This window comes from Zea mays, chromosome 3 (assembly GCF_902167145.1).
Source record: "Zea mays cultivar B73 chromosome 3, Zm-B73-REFERENCE-NAM-5.0, whole genome shotgun sequence".
Taxonomy (NCBI): Eukaryota; Viridiplantae; Streptophyta; class Magnoliopsida; order Poales; family Poaceae; genus Zea; species Zea mays.
Genome location: NC_050098.1, coordinates 191224708 through 191241224, shown reverse-complemented (window position 1 = coordinate 191241224; position 16517 = coordinate 191224708). Strand labels below are relative to the sequence as shown.

At 49.1% G+C, this 16517-nt stretch overlaps 1 protein-coding gene across 3 annotated transcripts in view; it reads right to left on the bottom strand.

The window, feature by feature from the left end:
• Positions 1-10878, bottom strand: part of LOC100501495 (uncharacterized) — a 47747-nt gene extending 36869 nt beyond the window's left edge. For 2 of the 3 annotated variants that reach the window (NM_001367256.1, XM_020549972.2), the window contains exons 1-3: positions 10471-10878; positions 10210-10315; positions 9999-10122 (exon numbers count right to left, since the gene is read on the bottom strand). In NM_001367256.1, the coding sequence (NP_001354185.1) occupies positions 9999-10122; positions 10210-10315; positions 10471-10633 (393 nt within the window). In that variant the 5' untranslated portion in view covers positions 10634-10878. The remainder of the gene's footprint in view (positions 1-9998; positions 10123-10209; positions 10316-10470) is intronic. The other variant, XM_020549974.2, reaches the window with a different exon arrangement.
• Between the last annotated feature and the right edge of the window lie 5639 nt (positions 10879-16517).

Below are 16517 nucleotides of genomic sequence, written 5' to 3'. Positions count from 1 at the left end.
TTGTCTCGCCCGGCTCGTAAGAACGGATCGAGGGGGGTCACGGCCGTAGACCACCCAGAATGGCGTCTTACGGAGGGAGGTCTGGTACGCGGTGTTGTAGATGTACTTAGCCCATGGCAGCCAGCGCAGCCATTGCCGGGGGCAATCTCCAGTAAAGCAGCGCAGGTACATCACAATGACGCGATTGGTCGCCTCCGTCTGGCCGTCGGACTGTGGGTGGAATGCCGAGGACATGAATAGCTTTGTCCCCATGAGCCGCATGATCTCACTCCAGAAAGAGGACGTGAACACCGGGTCCCGGTCGGAGACAATGGACTGCGGTACCCCGTGCAGCCTGACGATGTCGGTGAAGAACGCCTGTGCCACGGACTCAGCGGTGTACGGGTGTGCCAGAGGGATGAAGTGGCAGTACTTGCTGAAGCGGTCGACGACGAACAGGATCATTGCCTTGCCGTGCACGCGGGACAGCGCCTCCATGAAGTCGAGGCCAATGTCCGCCCAAACGACGAAGGGGATCGGGAGGGGGTGCAGCAGGCCAGCGGGATGAAGGTGCTCCGACTTGTACTGCTGGCAAGTTGCGCAGGCCCGCACAAAGTCCTGCACCAGGCGCCTCATGTTGGGGAAGTGAAAGTCGCGGCGCAGTCGGTGGAGTGTGTGGTGAACGCCCTCGTGACCGTCCGCGTGGACAACGGCAACGATCTCCGACAGTAGTGGAGAGGCGGCGGGGATGTAGAGGCGCCTGTCGAAGGTGACCATGTCGTCTGTCACGGGCCACGGGGCAGTGCGTGTGCCGGCGCGTACCTCGTCGTGGACAGCCACCAAGGCGGGATCCATGGCCTGGGCGTGGCGCAGGCGGTTGATGTAGTCAAAACGGAGCGCCAAGACAGCCAACAGCTCGCCCTCCTCGGTGTCGCGGCGAGAGAGCGCGTCTGCCACGACGTTCGTCGCGCCCGACCTGTACTCAACAGAGAAGTCGAAGCCCAACAGCTTGCCGACCCAATGATGTTGTGGGATCGTGGCCAGGCGTTGGTCGAGCAAGTATTTCAAGCTATAGTGATCGGTCTTGACGATGAACTACCGACACCAGAGATACGGCCGCTAGTGTCGCACTGCCTGGACGAGGCCGATGAGCTCGCGCTCGTAGGCCACGAGAGCGCGATGTCGAGGAGCGATGGGTCTGCTGAAGAATGCCACCGGATGGCCCTCCTGTACCAGCACGGCGTAAAACCCATGTGACGATGCGTCACACTCGACGATGAATATCTTCACGAAGTCCGGCATGGCCAGCACCGGAGCAGAGGTGACCGCAGCCTTGAGGTCCGCGAATGCCGCAGCCGCCCCGTCGTCCCAGGCGAAGCCATCCTTCTTGAGGAGCGCGGTCAGCGGGGCCACCACCGTTCCGTAGTTGTGCACGAATTTGCGGTAGTAGCCCGCCAATCCGAGGAAGCCACGCACAGCTCGTACCGAACGTGGAGCTGGCCAGTCGACGATGGCCTGCACCTTGGCCGAGTCCATGGCCACGCCCGCCGCCGAGACTACGTGGCCCAGGTAGGCGACGGACGGGGCAGCGAACGCACACTTTGTACGCTTGATGAAGAGGTGGTGGCGGCGCAGCTCGTCGAGCACGGCGCGAAGGTGTCGAAGATGGTCCGCCCATGTCTTGTTGTATATGAGAATATCGTCAAAAAAGACAAGGACGAACCGGCGGAGAAGCGGGCGGAGAACGTCGTTCATGGGCACCTGGAACGTCGGCGGCGCGTTGCAGAGGCCGAACGCCATCACCAAAAACTCGTACAGCCCATCGTGAGTGCGGAACGTCGTCTTGTGGATATAGTCAGGACGCATGCGCACTTGGTGGTACCCAGAACGCAGGTCCAGCTTGGAGAAGTATCGCGCCCCATGGAGCTCGTCCAGCAGCTCGTCGACCACGGGAATGGGGAAGGCGTCCTTCACCATGAGCGCGTTGAGGGCGCGGTAATCGACGCAAAAGCGCTAGGACCCGTCGGGCTTCTTGACGAGGAGGACCGGCGACGAGAAGGGCGAGTCGCTGCGGCGTACGATCCCTTGCTGCATCATGGCGGCGCACTGGCGTTCCAGCTCGTCTTTGTGGGCAGCCGGGTACCGGTATGGCCAGACTGCCACAGGCTGCGCGCCCGGCTTCAAGGTGATGCGGTGGTCGTGGGCGCGCTGCGGTGGCAGACCGGTTGGTTCGGCGAAGACAGAGCTGAAGGAGTCCAGGAGCGCGTCGAGGAGCTGCTCGCTCGCCACAGTGGCGCTGATGGTTGTGGGCTTGGAAGCAAGGACGCCGGTCCAGCAGATCGGGCGCCTTTGGAAGTGGAACGTCATGCGCCGGCTGCCCAGGTCCCACACAATAGGACCCAGCGCGCCCAGCCACCGTGTGCCGAGGACGACGTCGTACCCAGCCAACGGCATGACGTAGAGATCGACCGAGAACGGGTTTCCGTCGATGGCGAGGGGGCGTCACGGAGGACCCCGGCGCAGGTGACGCGCTCGTCGTTGGCGACCATGGCGATGAGACGTGGCCGCTGGTGAAGGGGCAGTCCAGTGCGCCGCGTCGCTGCCTCGAAGATGAAGTTGTGGGTGCTGCCGGAGTCGAGGAGGGCAACCAGCGAGGCGGCACCAAGCGCGACGACGATTTGCATGGTGTCAGCCACAGGTACCCCAGCCAGGGCTTGCAGGGAGAAACAGGGGGCTTCACCGTCAGCGTCCGGGGCCGCTTCGTTGGCGTCTTCAATCTCCACGCCCTCCACAAAAAAAATACGTCGGCAAAACCGGTTGTGTCCACGCGTGTATTTTTCATTGCAGTTAAGACATAGGCCCATGTGGCGCCTCTCTGCCATCTCGTCTGGGTTGAGGCACCGTTGGTTGCCCTCGTCGCGGCCTTGCTGGACGTGGCGGCGGCGCGGGCAGTATACCGCGCGGGGGCGCCCGAGGTGCAGGCTGCACCAGCCGGTCGGCCTCCATCAGCTCCACTTGGTGTGCCAGGCTCATAGCAGCCGCGGGCCACTCGGTGAAGAGCTGGACGCGCTGGTGCTCGTCGAGACGACCGGCGCGAGGGAGAAGGGCGTGGAATCGAATTGCATATTCTTCCACGGTCCCTGTGCGTCTGCACTCTGCGAGCTCGTACAGCGGGGCCGATCGGAGGGGAGGCCCAAATCGTAAGTTGAGGAGGTCCTTGAATCGTCCCCAGGGCGGCGTGCCCTCGTCCTCCTGGAGTTGGATGTACCACAGCTGTGCGACGTCCTCAAGGTTGTACGAGGCCATCCACACGCGTTCCTCCGCCATGGTGCGCTGCTGGCGGAAGTACGACTCGCACTTGTTGATGAAAAGCATGGGATCGAACTTGCCGTCGTAGCGTGGGAAGTCCAGCTTGTGGAATTTGGGTGGGCGATCCAGATCGCGCGGCACCTCTGCGCGGCCTCCGGCGCCGTACTCCGACGTTGAAGCCGACTTCTCCTTCATGGCGGCCATGTCCGCCTCCATGGTGGGCATCTTGGTGGTGATGGACTTAAGCATCTCCATCACGTCCTGCAAGGATGGCTCGGCCATGGTGGCTGGTTGCAGGACAGAGTCGGTGGAAGATTGGGGTAAAGGTGGAGGGCTGGTGTGGGGTGCAGCGGCTGTGGATGAGTGGGCAGAGCGGGTCGGCGAGGATCGTCTGGATCTAGATACCAGGTTGTCAAGGGCACCGAACCCCTGACTAGCAGAACCTCGGCTACGCAGTTCGTAGCCCTCAAAAGTCTTCTCCGGTGAGGTTATTCCCATCAACCGTAGGCTTAATAGAGAGAGAGAGGGGAATTATGATAATGATCTTGCTTGATTTATTCCCTGCTGCCATGCGGCTTATAAATAGCCCTATAGCTAACCAACTTCTCCTACAAACTCTCAACTAACTCCTACTTTCTTGGACTTATCTGCTGCTAACCAACTCTCCACAATTCTCTCATCTCAATCTTATTCTCTAGCCTTATCCCAGCTCATCTCAATCTTATTCTCTAGCCTTATCCTAGCCTGGCTATTGCCTCTTGGGCGCATTCAGCGCGCTCACGCGCACGTCGGATGTCACGGGCACGTCGTTGCCTGACGTATGGCCGGCCGTACATGACACACCTGCTTTACGTGAGGATCGTAGTAATGCTATTGATATTAAAACTTGGCAGATTAATGATGGCAAAGTGATGGCCACTATGGTTAATAGCACTAAACCATCCATGATTATGAGTCTGTTCAAGTTCACCAATGATAAAGCTATTTGGTCTCATCTGAAAGGTCGTTTTGTTCAGGACAGTGGTGCTCTTTTACACACTCTGATGCAGCAAACTCACATTATTGAGCAGAATGATATGACTATTGATGAATACTATTCTGCTTTTGATCGTTTGATGAGCTCTTTGCTATTCATGGTGCCAGCCTGTGCAACCAATTCATGTTCAGCTCATCAGTTTATTGAGAAGTTCTTCACATACAAATTTGTCATGGGAGTTCGGGATGAATATGACGCTCTTCGTGCTCGTGTACTCCACACTTCTGATTCTCTTACTATGGCAAAGGCTTTGTCTGATCTTGCTGAAGAGACTCGTCTCAAGTCAATGTCTTCTGCTACTGGTTCAGGCTCTCACAGTGTTTTGGCTGCTGCTCAGAAGTCCTATGCACCTAGGAGTTCCTTCTTGGTTCCTTGTGAGCATTGCAAGAAGAACACTCATCGATTTGAACATTGTTTTGCTAATATCCCAGAGAAGTTAGCTGATTTTCGTGCACGACGTGCAGCTCGTGGTCGTGGTACTGGTTCTGCACCTAGAGGTTCAGTTGCTATTGCTTCTACTTCACCAGCTACAGCCACATCATCGTCTTGGGCTCTTGACTCTGGGGCCTCCTTTCATGTGACCTTTGATCAGTCCCAGTTAGTTTCTTCTACACCTATCACAGAAGACGCTTCTGTTCAGACTGCTGATAGTGCTTTATGTCATATAACCAACAAGGGTTCTCTTTGCACTCCACACTTTATTGTACCTAATATATTCTTTTTACCTGAGTTGTCCATGAATCTTCTCTCAGTCAGACAAATTACAGATCACAACTGTTTTGTTGGACTTGATGACTCATCTTGTTTTGTACAGGATCATCGCACAGGGGCTGTCATTGGGACTGGTCGTCGCCGTAGGACTGCTCCTCGCCTCTACATCCTCGACACCTTGCGCCTTCCTCCACCCACTACATCAACGACAAATGTGCTCTTCGTAGCTTCGATTTCTTCCGTATCTTTTGCGCAGTGGCATCACCGTCTTGGCCATTTGTGTGGATCTCGTCTGTCCACTTTAATAAAATCGGGTTGTTTAGGACGTACATCTTCTAAGTTTAGCTTTCATTGTAAGGGTTGTCATATAGAAAACAAATACACCTTCCTTATTTTACTAGTGATTCTCATTCTGCTAGACCTTTTGATCTTGTTCACTCTGATGTTTGGGGCCCAGTTCCTTTTATTTCAAAAGGTGGTAATAAATATTATTTCATTTTTGTTGATGATCATTCTCGATATACTTGAATTTATTTCATGAAATGTCGTTCAGAGTTGCTCTCTATCTATAAGTCTTTTGCTCACTTGATTCACACACAGTTCACTGCTCCAATTAAAATTTTTTGCTCTGATTCTGGTGGTGAATATTTATCTGATACTTTTCGACAATTCCTAACTTCAGAGAGTACACTTGCTCAGCTTTCTTGCCCTGGCGCTCATGCTCAAAACAGGGTTGCTGAACGCAAGCATCGTCATGTCATAGGAACTGCTCGCACTCTCTTGATTTCTTCGTTTGTTCCCTCGCATTTTTGGTGCGAAGCAGTATCTACTATTGTCTATCTCATCAATAGACAACCATCATCAAAACTCTCTGACAAAACTCCTGGTGAAGTTCTTTTTGGAACTCCTCCACACTATGACCATCTTAGAGTTTTTGGATATACATGCTACGTCTTGTTAGCACCTCGTGATCGGACTAAATTGACTACTCAATCTGTTGAGTGTGTTTTTCTTAGATACAGTCCGGAGCATAAAGGCTATCGATGTTATGACCCTTTAGCCCGTCGCATTCGTATTTCTCGTGATGTGAGTTTTAATGAAACGATGACATACGTGATCAACTAAGTCTCGCAGAGATGTGTATGTTGCGTTGGATATGTGGGCACACAAGATTGGACCGAGTGAGAAACGATGACATATGTGATCGGCTAGGAGTAGCGTCAATTGAAGAAAAGCTTATTCAACACCGGTTGAGATGGTTTGGGCATGTCCACCAGAGACCCTAGAGGCACAGTGCATAGGGGCATCATAAGGCGGAACAATAATGTGAAGAGAGGTAGAGGTCAACCAAACTTGACATGGGAGGAGGCAATCAAAAGGGACTTGAAGGAATGGAATATCCCAATGGAGTTGCGTTTGGACATAAGTGCTTGGAAAGAAGCTATCCACATGCCCGAACCGTGGTTAGGTCTTTTTCCTTTTAGTGCTCTCTAAAGCTTTTCCCTCCCCTTTCTCTCTCGTTCCCCTTTTGGTGACATCTTCGGTTTCAACCCTAGCCTACCCCAACTTGCTTGGGACTAAAAGGCTATGTTGATGTTGATGATGTTGAGTTTTAATGAAAACTGGTCTTTCTTTTATAACTCCCTCACGCATTCATCTTCTTTTTCTACAGAGTCCACCTCTTTCATGTGCCTTCCTCCCATCTGGGCTTCTTCATCTAGGTCTTCATCTTCCACTACACCATCAAATCCAACATCCCCACATGATGTTCTCATTCCCATTACAAATCCTTCTACTTCAGCACCCACTTCAAACTTTGCATCTAAACCACCAGTTACCAAAACCTACATTCATCGTCCTCGCACTAGTCCCACGGTTGGTCCTGATGACGAACCTATTGTTGATCTTTGTACTAACAATGATGACTCTCCAGCTGTTTCTGATGGTCTACAGATTAATGATGGGTCACAGTTAGTTAATGCATTACCAAATCACCAGGGATATCATCTTCGTGATCGTAGTACAATTGAACCTCCAAATCGCTTGGATTTTCTAGTGTTGTTGTTGTAATTAGTGAACCATCTAATCTAATTATCATGAAGCTTCTGGTATTCATGAATGGTGGCTTGCTATGAAAGAAGAGTTGGATGCTCTTGATCGTACTGGTACTTGGGATCTTGTTCCGTTACCATCACATGCAGTCCCTATAACATGTAAATGGGTCTTTAAGATTAAGACCAAATCTGATGGTTCAGTTGAGCGATATAAAGCTCGTCTTGTGGCAAGAGGTTTTCAGTAGACTCAGGGACTAGATTATGATGAAACCTTTGCACCGGTTGCACATATGACAATTGTTCGTACTTTGATTCATTGATTGCTGTTGTGACATCTTCTTCATGGACTATCTCTCGGCTAGATGTGAAAAACGATTTTCTTCATGGTGATTTACATGAAGTTTATATGCACCCACCTTCAGGTGTTGATATTCCTTATGGACATGTATGTAGTCTTCGAAAAGCTTTATATGGATTGAAACAAGCCCCTCGTTTTTGGTTTCAAAGGTTTGTAACTGTAATAAGGGATGCTAGTTTTTCACCTAGCGATCATGACCCTGCTTTATTTCTCCAATCCTCTTCACGAGGGCGCACTTTGCTCCTTTTATATGTTGATGACATGCTGATTACTGGTGATGATCCAGACTATATTTCTCAAGTAAAACATCTTTGTGAGCACTTTAAAATGTCTTATTTGGGCCCTCTTGGATATTTCCTGGGTATTGAGGTATTACAATCTACAAAGGGATATTATCCCTCACAGTCCAAATACGTCCAAGATCTTATTGCTCGCTTTGGTCTGAGTGATAATTGCACAGCTGCAACACCCATGGATATTCACTTACAACTTTGTCCGAATGATGGTTCACCACTGAAGGATCCATCCAGATATCGTCATATAGTCGGCAGTCTAGTCTATCTCACTATCACTCAAGCGGATATTGCATATTTCGTTCATATTCTGAGTCAGTTTGTCTTTGCGCCTACTTTTGTTCATTATGGTCACTTGCTTCGCGTCAATGATTTCAAGTCGTCCGACTAATCGCGATTAGTCGGACTGGTCGCCTGTTAACAGCCGATTAGCTGGACGACTCGATTAGGGAGCCTGGTCGTCCTGATCGTCCGATTAGTCGACGATAAGGCGATTAGTCGTCCGTTTTTCCAGTTTCTGGTCGGTGCTAGGATTTTTGTGTTGGGTCACAAGACCAATGTTTTCGCTCATCTACAAGAACATTAAATTTCGCATCTCCTCTGCTAAAACCCTAAAGCTGCCTAAACCCTGCATGCCTCTGCCGGGCGGCTGCTCCAGAGGTCTAGATCACCGGTGTCTCCACTCTCCAGCACTAGTGATCCCCTATGCCTGAACTCCCGAACACCGGCAGCTGCTCGCCTGCTCTAGTCACATGTGCCCCTCTGCCTGCTCGCCTGTTCCACAGCTCCAGTTCAGAACTCTAGAGTCTAGATCACCAGTGGGCGACGGCTACTCCAGATCACTAGCGTCTTCAGCACCAGTGACGAGATGAGCTCGTCATCTCAAGGTTCCCCCTGCTCCCTCTCCCCCATCTCTGTAGTTCTGTTCTAGTTCTGTTCTATCTGTGTCTCCCACCAGTGATCAAACACTAATGGTTGTTGCTGCTCTAATCCTAAGCCGACTGCTGATAGTGACTTGTACCTCTGCCTGTTATTTTGTATATCATGCTTTTTATACCTATATAAGTATAAATACCAGTCTAAAAGGTCTAGGACGACCAGGGACCAACTAGGGGTCGACTAATCGCCCTGGTCGTCGCCTAATCGCGACTAGTCACCTGGTCGGCCCTAGTGTTCGACCAGGCGACTTGAAATCATTGCTTCGCGTATTAAGATACTTAAAGGGTACAACATCTCGAGGCTTGTTTTATGATTGTGATAGTCCTCTTCGGCTTCACGCCTACTCAAATGCTACTTGGGCGAGTGATCGCATTGATCGTCACTCTATTATAGGTTATTGTATTTTCCTTGGTTCCTCCCCCATTGCATGCAAATCTAAGAAACATGTTGTTGTATCTCGGTCTAGTGCAGAAGCAGAACTTCGAGCCGTTGCTACTACTACTGCAGAGATTATATGGCTAAGATGGTTATTAGCTAATCTGGGTGCCTCTTGTGATACATCTACACCTCTTCTGTGCGATAACACTAGCACCATACAGATTGCAAATGATCATGTGAAGCATGAGCTTACAAAGCATATTGGTGTTGATGTTTTCTTTACTCGGTCTCATTGTCAACAGAAAACTATTATTCTTCAATATGTGCCCTCAGAAATACAAGTTGCAGACTTCTTCACAAAAGCACAAACAAGAGAACAACATCGACTCAACTTGATCAAATTCAAAGCTTCAGATTCTCCACTTCCACCTTGAGTTTGAAGGGGGGTGTTACGGCCCATGTGGCCCATATTAGTTGTGCCTATATATTCTACCAAGTCCTAAGGGCTAATCACTCTTTCTCTAATCCAAGGTTAGTAACAGCAACCAATATGTTGCATGTTTTTACTGGTTTACATGGTACCCGTGACCACGGTGAATCCCGAATGGCAAACAAGAGAAATGACTTCCATGCTTGACACATTTATTCATAAGGAGTGCCTAGATATTGCTAATGTGAACAACTATATTTAATAATTGGAAATGAAAATCATCGGGCAGGAGCAATGCAGCACATAATCCTATGTCGTAGGCTTAGCATTTGTAACGATATTGATAGTTGGTAGACAATGTCAAACTGTCAATAATACCTGCAACTACATGGAACATTTCACCACACGGCACATGTTGCGAAAACCAAGTGAACAAAAAAGTACAGAAAGGCACATGCATTTCACCAACAGCTCACAATCATAACAATCAGGAGACTGGTGATCAACTTACAAGGAAGACCTCTGCTGCCTCCAGTTCCACCCATAGGAGGAATGCAGCTTGAGCTTTCTCGACAGTCTTTGGTCGGCCAGTGAGGCACTTGGCCACAATTGCATCACAAACCTCCTTCGCGTATCTGAGCGAAGACAACTCCATAAATCATTGCAGATGACAAATAATCAGAGGCATAAAGGGGAATGACTTGGCAACTGAAGGCACCCACCTTGATGCATCGGCGTCAGCAGCTCGCTGGAACGCGAGAAGGGCGTCGAGCGCCTTCTCCTGTACCGGCGCATTGGAATCTGCAACCGTCTTCTTAAACAACGGCCCTAACCACCGGAGTAGAACAGAAAAACAATGGACTTCAGATCTTGCACCCAAAAAATGATTTGAAATCCCCGAAACGGTACCGCACTAATCGAGCATAGCGCAGATCCGAGTGCGAGATGGGGCGGATCGAGAGGCGTAGGGGAAGGTATCTCACCGAACTCGCGGAGGCGGGCGTCCTTAGGGTCGGTGATGGAGTCGCATAGGGCGGCGAGGTCGATGTTTGCGTCATTCCTCACCTTCCAGTTCTTATGCTGCAGCCGCTCGTCCCACGGCAACTTCTTCGCCTCCTTGAGGAGCTTCTCGTCCTCCGTCGACATGGCCGGCTGCCGCCACCGACGCGGGCCGGCTCCGACGAACGAGAGGCACTACAGCCACACGTGTTTTACAGCGGCCGCCTAGGGTTTCGAATTCGGGTGGCGGCGTTTGTCGGTAGTTTGGATCGGAGAGAGAGGGAGAGAGCGCGGGGAAAGGAGAACGAGGGGATAAAAATGCAAAAAAGTATTTTCCGGAGGTGGGAAATGGTAACGAAATATGGAGTGACCGAGTGAGTTTGAAAAGAGAGGGAGGAGGGGACGGGGGAGCGTAGGGGAGGAGGGGTAGGTTCACAGTCGGGTACTCGGGTTCCACACGAAAAATGATATTTATTTGAATATTTATTTTTGTTTTTAAATAAATAGGATATATTATATGTAAATTTATATTCTTTATTTTAGCGTTGAGTTTGTAATATATTATATTATATGATATGGATATTTCTTCACTTTATTTATTGGAGGGGCAAATAATGTATAAAACTATAAAAAATCTAAATTATTTCTCTCTTTTGTAGACAATGTTCACATAACCATCTAAGAACATCTCCAACAAGCGTCCTAAACGGAATACTCTTTTGAAATATAGGGACCTAACACCAGAAACTTGCTCCAGCAGGGGCTCTATTTTATAAAAACTCAGCAAACACTTATAAGGTTTGGTATCTCGGGTTCTAAATATAGTACCACATATGGTGGAGCCCTACCCTCAATTTATACACTATTTCTAACCTTTTATTTTCTAAATAACATGATTTATTTCCTAATAATATGATATACGACTCAATTGTTGGAGCTGCAAACATTTTTATGACCCTAAACACTTTAAATCAGGTCCTATTTTAATTTTTTAGATGCTTTAAGACCGTCTCCAAAATAGGCTCTAAACATGATCCTATTTTAAATATAAGGCTTAAAACGACAAAATATCCTTCCAACATCACCCCTGTTTATAAAATCTCATCAAATGATTATAGTGCTGTTCTATCGGATTCTAAATATAGTATCCCTACACAAACCCGTGGCTCTCTCATCTTGTGTCTTACACTATGTGTACATTATCTCCATTGTGTCCCATCTATTCTTCATTCGTTTGTTAGTATAAATTATTCATGTTCTTTCTTTAAACTTCTTAATGAGGTTAGCGTAGCCTCATGCATTCAGAAAATGTTGTGGCCGTTGACATCCTCAACGCAAATTTCATTGTAAATCTATGTTGCTCTAGCGTCCCACTTGTCAAAGAGTTTTCCAGTTTTTTCCATTTAAGGTTTTGTTCGGTTAGCTCTCAATCCATGTAGACCGTGTGGAATTGGGTGGGTTTAAATCCCAAGCAAGTCAAAGTTCTTCTAAATATTTCTCAATCTCATCCAATCCATGTATAATAGGAATAACCGAACAAGGCCTAAGTAGTCCACAAATAATGCGTAAGCAAGGTTGACATATGATCGTCGTCAATGATCCAGGTACATAAAAGACGACACAACCCAAAAAACAATGTTGTCTTTAGCACATACCTTATTTCTTAACTAGGTGAGTGCCCGTGCGTTGCAACGGAAACATGTAATATCGTTGAAGGAAGGGAGCAGAGGGAAGGGTGTATCGGCTGGACAGGGAAGAAGAGCACGGATCTGGGGACGACGATAGCGGCGACGACGTGCAAGGGAGAGTGCGGCGCGAGAGTGGGGGGCAACGGACGTGAGCTACGATGTTAGGCCGGTCAGTCAACAACCCACGCATGCGAGAGGCAGAACAACATTATATGAATAGTGATTAATATGATAAAATACATTGATATGCAAACTCCCTTTTTTGAGAAATGAAACCATAGCCATGCAGAGAACAGTATATGGCCATTGTGCTAGAATTTTGGCCTGACTTGTGTAAGCTATGGTTGGAAGACTCAAACCAGCCACAACAAAAGTTTTCAGTAAAATGCTCATGAGTAGCACCAACCTGACTTGTTTTACGGTCTAAGCCCATGAGGAAGTTGTCTAGCTTGATATCACGATGAAGAAACCCCCTCGTGTGCATGTACTCTGCCCTAGATATCTGTATGACAACAACAGGAAGACATTAACTTGGCGAAAACCCACCAAAAAAATATTCAACAATTGAGAAATTGGGCCATCAATTTTATAGTTATACCGCCATACAGGTAATAAAAGCTAATAAAATAAGGTGATATAGATAAAGTTTGTGCCATTAAAATTTTTACCATGGAAGGTTTTAATTAAGCAAACAGTTTGCACCAGCGAATACAAAAGTGAAAGAATTCTAGCCCAAAAAACTCCAAGTTCTGCAAGAATACAACAGGCTTGCAGTGGTTTCCACAAAAAGTCGTGATAAACGACTCAAACATGGAAGCTCCTAATATGAAGCAATTTCTCCAACGTTCTTCACATGCTCACTGCAGATATAAGACTGTCTACAACAATGTCCTCTAAATTTCATCCCCTAAAGGAATATTCCATGTCGTGTCGTTTACAGCACCCTCTAAAAGATTTCGTCCTCTACATCTTTTCCATCTCCAACATCGTCCCCTAAATTTCATCCTCTATATCTACAGTGTTAACATATTTCATAAACTACCATATTTATTCTCTCTTTTGCATATAATTTGAACATATGAGTTGATGAAACTAATGCAAAAATGATGTAATTAACATTTTCACTTTGATAATTTTGGGGGCATAATTAATCTGGTCGCACTGCATGACTAAGGTTGGGTACGCAACATTGTTAGGCTTGGGAACAATTAAACGTCACATAATCCTACGATTGAAAGTCTTTCTCCTTTGCACTTCTTCTCATATCAGCTAAATCCTTCATGCTTTCCTGCACAAAACAGTTAAAATAATAGTTGAAACAGGTAGATGGTCAGCACAATGGATGGAAAATAGATTCGTGCTGTAATCTCAAACTTCATATCATGTAATGAGCACTGTACTCACCATCTCAAGTTCATTATCGTTTTCTTCACGTGCAAGCTGTAGCATCTCAATGTGTTCAATCAATTCCTGCTCAAATTGGTTCACTGACTTAATCTTGCCCATGAGCTCACCCTGCTCACGGCTAACCCTCCCAGCAAAAACTGGGTCTTCCCAGAGGTCTGGCTTCTCCAACACCACAGCCAATTGCTTCGTTCTCTCAAGTATTCATCCCCACTGAACAAATCAAAACAATGCCCAATTCAGGTCGGATAATATAGCCCAGTTAGCGAGCAGAAACACACTCCACACATAAGATGTTCGCTCAAATGCCTAGACGAATCAAGAACTTAACTGCACATACAAATCAAAAAATGCCCAATTCAGACGGGATAAAAATGTTCAGTTAGCGAGCATAAACACACTACGGACGTAAGATGTCCGCTCAAATGCCTGAATGAATCAAGAACCTACGAGTAAGATACACATCCTTGCGCAACAATAGAAGTCAATTTTGCCAACGGAAAAACACTAAATTTCAGGTGTCATGTGAATATTGTACCTTGAGGCGCTTCTTGATGAGCTTGACTGACTGTGCGACGGCCGCGGCATGGCTGCGCCAGTCGCTCTCGGCTTCGGGAAGAATCGTCAACCCCTTGTCGGCGATTGAGTCTACAGTTAGGCCGTCCACGGTCATCGAAGCCTCAGCCACGGCCTCTGGTGACGCGCTCTAAATTTACCAGATGTTTTGTCGTTCATTGCTGGGCGGATGCAGGAGGTCACTGACCCCCAAATTTAGCGGACATAACCATTTACCGACCCTTGTTGGAGGCAGTCTAACTCGTTGTACCTATTCGACATGCCTAAAGCAACCAGTGATTCTCAGCATAAATGGACCAGCAGCAATTCTAGCAACGACTCTCAAACGACTCTATGCTGCCATTCACTTCATTCACACGAACTTATTAAAAGCCCAACCATACTATACGGACAAGCATGGCTAAATATGGTCACGAGCAAAATTAATCACATGCCATCGCGAAAACAGTGAACACTGGTGTAGCATGTATGCAGCGAATCAAAATGGCTGATTTTGTTCACCTTCACAGAGCGCGTCGCAGACCTCTTTCTTGGACACATTCAGAGCGCGCAGCAAGATGGCAATGTTCTGCGCCTTCTTCGGATCTAGCACCTTGTTCTCGGCCCTGGGCGTCGGCAGCACCAGCCTCCTCGTGGCCTCCTTGGCCGGCGCATTGACTGGGTCACCCTGCAGGAATTCAGTGAAACTTCTCAGGACACCGACCACGAACGACCGAACCATCTGGAAAAGATGGGAAGTTTTCACGGAGCTCTCACTGGAATGAGCCGGACTTGAGCTGATCCCAGACCATGACGCGGTCAGAGCTGGCCTGGACCTTGTCCCAGTGCAGCGGCTTCAGCTTCGGCCGTGGCGTCGTGTCCTCCGACTTGTCGCCTTGGTCGGAGCTCCCGAGCGGACGGCTTGGGAACGCATCGGTGGGTGCAGGGACGCTCCTGAAGTTGGCAGCTTGTTGTGGCGGCGACAGTGCTAGCGAACGGGTTTCTTTGGACATGTCGGGCTTCCGGACACGGCTCTCCCAGTAGCCCACCGGCGGCGGCGGTGGCGGTGGCGGTGGCAGTGGCGGAGGAGGAGGTGGCGGCGGAGGCGGACCTGCAACCGGAGGTGGCCGTGGCGGGTGTGTGCTCGTCGGTAGGGATGGTGGCTGGGAGAGGAATGGGTTTGTTTCGATGGTGTCGGTGCTGGATCTGGGAGTTGGTTTGTCGTTTAGTGGAGAGCACGGTGGCGATGGGGACAGCGGTTTCCGACGAGGAGGTGGCGGTGGTGGCAGAAGGGAGGCGGCGGTCGCGGGGGTGGGGGCGGAGTAACCGGTGGGAGCACGACGACGCGCGCACTTTTCGACCTTGACTTGACGGAGCGGCGCGCGGACTCGCGCCTTGAGGAGCAGCAGCCACACGGTCTGGTTGGTGTTCTTGGAAGGTCCGTTGGAGAATGACAAGATTTGGCCCTCGGTGGCGGCCACTGCCTCCGAGCTGGTGTCGAGCACCCACGACGGTGGGGGTGGAGCTCAGACGAGGGGGCAGTAGTGAACGGAGGTGGGGGATGAGGATAAGCACGGAGGGGATGCAGCGTAGGGCAGCATGGGCGGCGGACGCGGATGCGGCGCGAGCATCGCGGAGGGCAGGGAGAGCGTGGGCGGCGGCAGCGGCGCGAGCATTGCGGAGGGCGGGCGTGCGCGTGATTCGCGGGAGGGAGGGGAATCGCGGCGGGGGCAGTCTACACTGCCCCCTTAATAGTTAGTAGAGACATAGTGTGGTCCATAATAATACACGCACGAAGTTCAAATAACATGAAAAACACTAGACATAACAGAGGTACCCACTACCTTTTAGTAGACAACATAGTTCATAAATTATCTCTAGTCACTAAACGATGGCATGTGGTGATCAAAGTCGTATTCCACTCCCTAGAAGCTTGCACATGATCGATGATGTGGTTAATCATTCACCGGTGAGTATTTATGGATATAACTCCGGTCATGTGATGCTAGAGGACGTGTCCTCTAAATAAGGTTGGAAGTTTTCGTTGGTGAGAGCGTCCTGGTGGCACATAAGGGAGTCGTGGTCCAGGCCTTCTACAATGCTTCGAGGGGCTTGCGGAGTAGGGCTGGACAAAATACTCGTGGCTCGATAACTCGCTCGACTCGGCTCGTTAGTAGCTCGGCTCGACTCGGCTCGTTTTAATTTTGTAGCGAGCCAAGCTAGCATTCTAGCTCGGTTCTCTAATGAGCCAGCTCGGGTTAGCTCGCGAGCTAGCTCGCGAGCCAAACGAGCTAAGCCACAACACAAATTTGTCTAGTCATTGATGTCGTCTCATCTCTCATAGTCTTGTTTTCTCGTAGTTATGATCTGTGATATGGACATGT